Genomic DNA, 8,492 nt, shown 5'->3' on the forward strand with positions numbered 1-8,492 from the left:
AACACGTTGTGGAGCTGGGATGCGTGGGTTATAGCTGGAAGGGCTGAACGCAATTCTTCCGAAAGTCATAAATCAAACTCTTTCTATGAATGAGAATGTCATCAAAGAGATCAATTGCAGGAACACATGCACAAATAAAAATCCTCTTACGTATTTGCCGGGGCTGGGGATCCCCGTCTAAAACCATTAAGTGAGAAGGCGTTTAGTCATAATTCACTTTTATTGCTCTTTTAAAACAACAGCTTGGCTGAGCTGCGGGCGCGGTGAAACCTCGGCCTTGGTTCTCCTTCTCTCTGCTCCAGCCATGTCCCTGCGGAAAGCGAGCAGCCTCACCGGCATTTTCACTCCTCTGCCACTGAGTTAAATTGGACCGCAATGAGCATGTAAGGGTTGGGGTTTCTTTTGTGCCCAGATTTCCGGATGCTGACAACGCTTAAAGAAAACCAAAGCAAAACGAACTAAAAGAAACCCCAGACATTAAAACAACCCCCCCAAACCCCAATCAGAAACCAGAAACATCAAACAAAAAGAAAAAAAAAGAAAAGAAAAATAAAAAGGAAATGTGTTACAAGGTTTAAACTTCTCGTAAACTCCATTTAAATAAATGGGGGAATTCAGCAAGTAGGAGCCGCCTCCGAGGCTCCGACTGAACCCTGGGGCCACAGCGGGGGCACACTCCCACGGAAAAGCCTAAACAGCCGGGATCGCCTCCTTAGCCTCAGTCCCGTGGCAGGAAACGCGGAGCGAAGCCGCGGAGGGGCGCGGAGGGGTCGAGATGGCCTGAGGGCGGGGGGAAGCGGCAGTAGCTCCCCCTCGCCTGGCCGCGGGGGAGGGAGGGTTTGGTGTGTGTTCCCCCTCTGCTCCGACCCTTCTCATGATGTTGCCCCCATGCTTAGAACGGGCAGCAAAAACCGAAAGCCCCGCCAGAGAGACAATGCAACAAGAGACAATGGCACCAAAAAGGCAGAGAAAAAAGGATTTCAGAATGCTGGAGGCTATAAGAAAAGTGATTCATCGGAATTTACGGGTAAAAGGGATCTACTTGTATTAATTTTTTTTTTTTCTTGGCTGACTGAAAAAGCACTGAGAAGATGTCAGCCCTTTTATTAGTAAAGAGTCCTAATCGCCTGTCTTTTCTCTCTGCTTTATGCAGTACTTATCTGGTTTACAAGAATTAAATAAATGTGTTTACAGCTGTAACCATAGCCAAAATTGGCGCAGTATAATACCATAAATGCCTCTGGGGTGTTGTTGCTCTTGTCCTCCACTCCGCCCCCCTGCAGTTTAAGAAACGGAACCTTTCCAGAGGGCCCTTAACCATCCCTGCCTCTGTAGTAAATCAGAACAAATAGACATACTGAGGGCACCGAGATAGGAGTGTGGGGGAGAGAGGCGCCCTTCGGTTTTGGCTGACAGTAGAGAGGCCGTGCAGATGCCATGGGATAAGGGCTGACCTAACAGCAATAGGAGAGCTTTGCACCTAGGGGAGAGTGTTGTAGTTCATGTGGGAGGGAGGAGCTTGAGGGTGTGTGTATGTATTCGTGAGCAGGGAGTGGTGGCGGGGTAGAAGAGCCTTTTGGATTTCAAAACAAGCGAGAACCGAGCGTGAGAACACAGGGACATAAGAGTCGGCACCTGCAGAAATAGAAGGGGCAGCCCCTCCTGGGGCTGGTGTCAGGGGACATGACTTTCCATCCATCTTTCTCGGAGGCTGACGTTTTGCAGAACTTCTTTCGAAGACTTTTGGTGCCGTCCTTTCTGCCGGCAGACGGCTGGGCGCGCCGGGACAGACGGATGCCCGGCCTTTACCTCCCCTTTCCTTTTCCGCATACGTAAACCGAATATGAGGTCGTAACCCATATCTCACCGCCATCCCTCCTTCTCTGGCCACGGACCCACTTTTTTGACCCAGCTCCCCACGGGGTTGGGGAGGGGTGTGTTGGAGTCGATGCTCAGCGCGGTTCCCAAGGGTCCTGGGGCCGCCTCTGCCACTGGCCATCTGCCACCCCTCCCCACCGCCGACCCGGGTGGCGGAGCGCAGGGACAAAGGGGCCGGGGCGGCGGGCCCTGCGAGTCCTGCTGCTCCTCTGCCCCTGTCCCGGGTCGTCTCCTCGGGCTGCGACCCGCGGCACCCCGGACAGCCGTCCCCCCACCCTGTCCCAGGGCGGGCGGGCGGCAGCGGCGCCGCGGGACCACAGCAGATGGGCTGCGGAGCCCCCGGGCCCCCGTCCAATCATTCGTCCTCCTGCCCCCGGCTCCTCCTTCCCTACCCCAACCCTGGGCTGGCGAGGGTGAGCCCAGCGGAGGTGCGGGGGGAGCAGGGATGAGGGCCAGAGGGTGGCCGGTGAGCCTGGGAGAGCACAATGGCCGTCAGTCCCAAAAGCGCCTCATTTCCATGCTAATGTCCGCGGCCGCCTGGTGATGCGGCTGGGCAAGCCCCTTTAACTCTTGGCGTGGCGTCGCGCTGGCACTGCGGCGAGGCAGGACCGGCGAGATCCCTCAGCACTGGCACTGTTACCGTCTCCATCTCTACCCGCATCCCGTCCACATCCATATCCTCGGTCCCATGCCTATTCTCCACCTTACCCTTACCTTCATTCCTGTCCCTATCTCCATTCCCATCCCCACAGAAGTCCCCAGCCGCATCCCCGGTCCCATTCTCGTTCCCGTTCCAAGGGCTGATGCTCTTAGCACTGTCCCTGCCTCTCTCCGCCGCATCCCTCGCCCCGTGCTGTGGATCCAGTCGCCTCCCCACTCCACACGCCCCCCACCCCCATCCCCACCCCCCCGCTGCTGCCCCGGCCGGGGGTTGGTGGGCGGCAGACGTGCCCCGTGCAAGCCTGACAGCGCCGACAGCAGGGGTGATGCTGGGGCACCCTGGCAGCAGCACTCACCCTGGAGGGGACGGCGGTGGGCTCCGCGGGCCGGGCGCAGCCTCCGGGTCTCTCTGCCTTCCTCTCTCAGCTGGCGGACGAGACCCAAGGGGCTGCGGCGGCGGGCGTGTGTGTGTGGTGTGTGTGTGTGTGTGTGTGTGTGTACAGCTCAGCCCGGCCCGGACCGCCCCTCCACCCCCCGGGGGCCACTGCCACCGCCTCCCTGCCCCGCGGTGCCGCGCCGTCGGAGCGCTCGGCGTTTAAATGCCCCCGACGCGGCGCTGTATCAGCGACAGGAGCCGGGGAAGCCCGCGGGCGCCGCAGCCATGGCTGCCGCCCCCCACGTGCCTGCCCGCTGCCGGCGCCTTCGTGTCATTTTCCTGCCGGCCCCATGGAGGAAGTGGGAAAGTTGGCGCGGCCCCGCCGGACGCTGAAGACCCGGTGGCGGCGTGACAGAGGGACGCGGCGAGGATGAGCTCCTTCCTCGAGTACCCCGTCCTTGGCGGCGAGGCGGGGGGCTGCGCCGCCCGCGCCTACCACCCCGACCACGGGATTACAACTTTCCAGCCCTGCGCCGTCAGCGCCGGCAGCTGCAGTGGAGAGGACCGCTTCCTGGCGGGCCGCGGGGTGCCTATCAGCCCTCACCGCCACCACCACCACACCCCGGCCCAGCCCGCCACCTACCAGCATCACAGCGGGCTTGGGGGTGTCCTACGCGCACCCCGGCTGCGGCCCGACCTACAGCGCGCAGGGCTTCGGACCGGCGTATGGCCCCTACCCCCTGGGGCAGGACGCGGAGCTGGGCGGCGGCTTCCCTCCCTGTGCCCCCGCCGTGTACTCGGGGAGCATCTCCTCCTCCGCCGCTGCGCAGCACCCGCTCCCGCACCAGGGCTACGCGGGAGCCCCCGCTCAGTACGTGCCTCCCCCTTACGGGCAGGAGCAGCAGAGCCTGCCCCTGGGCACCTACAACCATGCCCTGTCTCCCCTCCACGCTGGCCACCGGGAAAACTCCCGTTCCCCCTCCACCGAGACCTCGCCGCCGGCGCAAACCTTCGACTGGATGAAAGTGAAAAGAAACCCACCCAAAACAGGTCAGTGGCCGGCGGGAGGGCCGGGTGGGGGCCGCTCCTCTCTCTCTCCGCCGCGGGTGCGGGGAAAGAGGCGGTGTCCCGCGGGGCGCTGAGCAGGTAGGGCGGCCCGCACCTCTGGGAGCACTCCCGGCTCTCTGCCCGCGGAGCTGAAAGCCAGCGCCGCTTATTCCTCACTTATTCCTGACTCCCCCTTCTCCTCCTCTCCGTGGTCATATTTCTCGTAATTCATAAACCACTTATCAAGTTTCCTCTGACACTAGAGGCTGACTCCGGTTTAGCACCTCGCACTCCATCACTCACCCTGCCGGGGTTTCCCTCTTATCCCAAGAAGTTCTTTCTCCCTATCGCTTAGCCGGTGTGGACATATTGATTACATCGCCTATAAATCATTTGCGCTCACTTACTTACCGCTGCATGTCCCCTTGCAGGCAAGGCTGGCGAGTACGGCTTCGTGGGGCAGCCCAATACCGTCAGAACTAACTTCACCACCAAGCAGCTCACCGAGCTGGAGAAGGAGTTTCATTTCAACAAATACCTGACCAGGGCCAGGCGGGTGGAGATCGCGGCCTCCCTCCAGCTCAACGAGACGCAGGTGAAGATCTGGTTCCAGAACCGGCGGATGAAGCAAAAGAAACGGGAGAAAGAGGGGCTGCTGCCCATCTCCCCCCCCACCCCCACGGGCTGCGAGGAGAAGGCGGAGGAGTCATCGGAGAAGTCCTGCTCCTCGCCCTGCAGCGCCTCGCCCGCCTCCTCCGCCTCGGACACTCTCGCTGCCTCCAACTGAGACCGGCCGCGCCCCGACGGCCGCCCGGCGAGACGCCCCCCGCCAGCGCGGCACGCGTCCGTCACCGCCGCTGTGTCGGTCCCTCGGTCGGTCGGTATCGCCGAGAGGTTCCGGCGAGCTGCCGCTCGCTCCCCTGCTACCTCCGCCGCCCCCGCCGCCGCCCGGCCCCGGGGGTTCCGGCTCCGCCGGGTCCGGCGCCTTGGTGCCAGGGGATTTTCTTCCCGGGCCCCCTCTTCCTTTTCTGCTGGAGGAGCTGTGTTGGCACACGCGTCTCCCTCCTCCACTGTAAGGACGTTCTATCGAGCTTCCCTGAGTGAAAGACAGGTTATTTAGGGTACATAACCTCACAAAGAGATGCACTATTGCAAGTGTTTACACGACTTATAGGACTTTCATCCCCTTAATTTAATGTATTCTTTGTTCGTGTCAATGAGTTCGTTGCTTGTAAATACTTTGTCCGAGAGATTTATCTTTTTACAGATTTTTCTAGAATGATGTTTCGATTATCAGGTTAAGCAGGGTGAGTGCATTCGCCAAACTGGATCCATTTTTATATTGGTAAAGCAGACGACCGTATCAAGTAAATGTCTTAAGCTCAAGCAGATACCTCAAAAAAAGTAGCGCTATTTCTTTAAATGTGACAAACAAGGCTTCAATTGCACTAGGTTTTTTAAACCTTACCCGGTGTGCTTGCTCCCTCTCCTTTTCCCCCTGCCCCGAAAGCTGTGTTGGATTACGCTCAGCTAAAGGGTGCAACCATCCAAAAGACCTTGCCTCTTCCTATTTTCATATTAACCTTCCTTTAGACTCGATGTCTTTTCAAACTACTCGTGAATGTGACAAATGGCCAAATGAATGTATAATTTCTGTGGTTGGTGTCCAGACCTTTGCATGACGCACCGTGCTTTGCTGTACTGCGGGTACACTGAGTTCTATCAGTTGTCGTGTGTGAGCAAAATGTCCTCCTGATTTTTCTGTACAATCATGAAAGGCACTGTGATTCCACTAGTGGTGGAGTCCAGGGCAGGATTTACGGGTCCTTATAATGTCTGTAATAAATATATTCCACTTTCAGGTAGCCCTCGTCTGCCTACCTCTGCGTGACGTCAGCGCTGAGTCACAGGCTGGGCTCAGCAGTTTTGTTTCCCTTACTTTCTTCTACTGGGTTTTTTCCAAGGGGGAAAGGGAGTGAGAGTCTCACAGCCTTACTCCTCCTGTGTTGTTTTGTCAGGGTAAGAGCTCTGGCTGCCCAATCTGAGTTCTTACACAAAACTTCTTCCTCTCCTATGCTAAAATAATATTATTTTTAGAAAATATAAGGCCCTTCTCTCCATTCTCTGTAACTGGGAGGAATTTATGATCCCAATCTATTTCTGAAGCACAAACAGGAGAACTTCCTGGGTCAAGTGCTAACCTTTTCACCTCGGGATGGATGCTGACACTTAAATAAATAGAACACTCTTCAAAAGCAGAAGCTCTCTTCAGCCAGTCTTTCCTCACACTGCAGGCCCCTCTCCAAGGACTCAACATTTAGTTAGCCTGGGCACTAAGCTTGTCTGTCTTCTCTCTCCCATCGCAGGCTGCTATCCCCAGCGCTTGATGGGGTGCCAAGGTGGGAGATTTTGTCCCACTGTGTTTTTGGCGTTAATCCCAGCCCGTTCCCCCGTCCCTCCCTCTCTTTTTATTAATTTACTTATTTTTTCCCCCGTGTACAAGAGCAAGCTCTTGCAGGTAAATATAGTAAGTATTCCAAAAAATGTCAAGTGAACAGCAGGTCGGGAAGGGAGAGGAGCCTCTGTGGGGAGAACCTGGGTGGCAGGACAGAGCAGAGGCATGCTCAGCTGGACAGGGGGTGTCTCAAGGCACTGATGCCACTTGAATTACAACGCAAACACGCCTAACATCTCCTTCAGCCGGCCCAGCTGCGGGAAGTGCTACCGGGCTTCTCCTGGGGCTGGGCTGCCCACGCAGGCTTTGCTTTGCGGGATCGGCAGAGAGTCAACGAAATTTTCTTCACTTCAGTGTCAAAAGACACATACCCTGATTTGCAAGGCGCGGCGGCCATATCAAGAGCCGAGCTATCTGCAAGGGAGCAGGGCTGTCTCCAAAGGCTCCCGCCGATGCCTCTATTTCTTTCATTTCCCCGCCTGCCATATACTTTACCTTTTGTTTATTAGTGTAAAGCCACAAAGCAAAACAGATGGCCTTCTTCCAGAGTCTTGGATGTGTTAAAGTGGCATTTACATGCCAATGAGAGCATTTCAATATCGAAATCTGGATCTAAACATTGCTGAAATCCGGATCTACAACTCGCTTCCACCGGTGTTGACTTAATGTGTTAGAAAGAGCGGCCATAAATTACAGCCTAAATACGAGAGACGAGACTCTTGTCAGTGCGTCAATGAGCGATTCGCGGGCAAAGAATCCCATCTCCTTCCAAGCCCAAACCCCACTTATATATATATACACACATACATATATATATATATATATATACATATATACACATACACACACACATATGTATATGTAATACGTATATATATATTTTTTTTTCCCCCCTCAATCATAATGTATTTCAAGCAAAGACGCTCCAAACCTCCCGATCCTGTCTCATTTTGCTAGCGTTAATACTATTTCGATACTATCAGCCTTTGGGGTCAGGGGTGCGGGGAAGAGAAATGAAAATCTCTATCTTATAGTTTCTACCACAGAAATATCCCTAAAACCCCGCCACAGAGTGCGTTCAATGAAGACACTAATTTACCCTGCAGCTTGTAAGGATTTTTTTTTTTTTACACCTTTTAAAATTAAAAAAAAAAAAAAATTCTCTAGCGTCTCAGGGGGAAGAATGAGGGGAAAAAAAAAACCGTCTCATCAAAACCCGTCAACACAAATAGCATTCAAATGTCAAACGGAGTTTAGTATCTTCCTATCATACTTAAGGCCATTTCTGCTGTTCACCTTTAAAGTTTACTTTTGGAGGCTATTGAGATGCTTTGGTGTTTTCCTCTGGGGCAATCAGATTGAAACCGATCAATATTTACTCAGTCTGAAAGGGCTGTTGAAAAGGCAGCTAACAACAAACTGCTTAGCTGCTCTCCCCTCTTTAATCTCAGGTTCACCGAAAGTTCAAGCAGAAATGAATTCCGTGATGGGTCACTTTAGAATAAATCCCAGTAGTTAATCTCACAGCCTTGATAAAGGCAACAATTACAGAGTCATCCCTCTCCCTCTCTCTCTCGCTGTCTCCCCGACAGCAGCAACTTTCCTCTCATTTTTGCCCAGCACATTTTTACTAAATTTTAACCGCTTTCCGCTGTTTTGTGGAGACAGCAAAAACTCGGCATCTCCCCCGCGCCGCATCTGACACTCAGGCGGGTATCCCCGGCGAGAGGTACCGGAGTGCGGGAAAAAAAAAAACATCCCGCAAAGGACCGGGCATTTTCAAGCGGGGGTCCGGAGGCAAAGGGAGGGGTGCTTGGGGCTTTCTCCTCAGCAGTGATGGCGGGTGGAAAGGGACGGCTGGAGAGGCACCCGGCAGCTGGAGGCGCTGGTGGAGCCGTGCTCCCCTCTCCATCCTGTATGGGAAAAGAGTAGAAATCAGGGCAAAACGCGATAGACATCGCCTTTAATTGCTGGGACTCTTCAAAGGCCAAAGTTCACATAATCATTGCATAAATGCATGCTTAATAGGGATTTATTAGTAACTCTCTAATGGCAGCTCACGTTTGGGCTATAGAC

The 8,492-nt window shown here is 54.8% G+C and overlaps 1 protein-coding gene across 1 annotated transcript; it reads left to right on the forward strand.

Moving 5' to 3' along the window:
• Nucleotides 1-2,797: 2,797 nt before the first annotated feature.
• Nucleotides 2,798-5,826, forward strand: HOXA1 (homeobox A1). The gene is given in 3 exon segments (XM_039549869.1): nt 2,798-3,560; nt 3,562-3,964; nt 4,393-5,826. Coding segments are annotated over 3 exon segments (975 nt in total). The 5' UTR covers nt 2,798-3,344; the 3' UTR covers nt 4,749-5,826.
• The last annotated feature ends 2,666 nt before the right edge of the window (nt 5,827-8,492 follow it).

This window comes from Corvus cornix, chromosome 2 (assembly GCF_000738735.6).
Source record: "Corvus cornix cornix isolate S_Up_H32 chromosome 2, ASM73873v5, whole genome shotgun sequence".
NCBI lineage: Eukaryota > Metazoa > Chordata > Aves > Passeriformes > Corvidae > Corvus > Corvus cornix.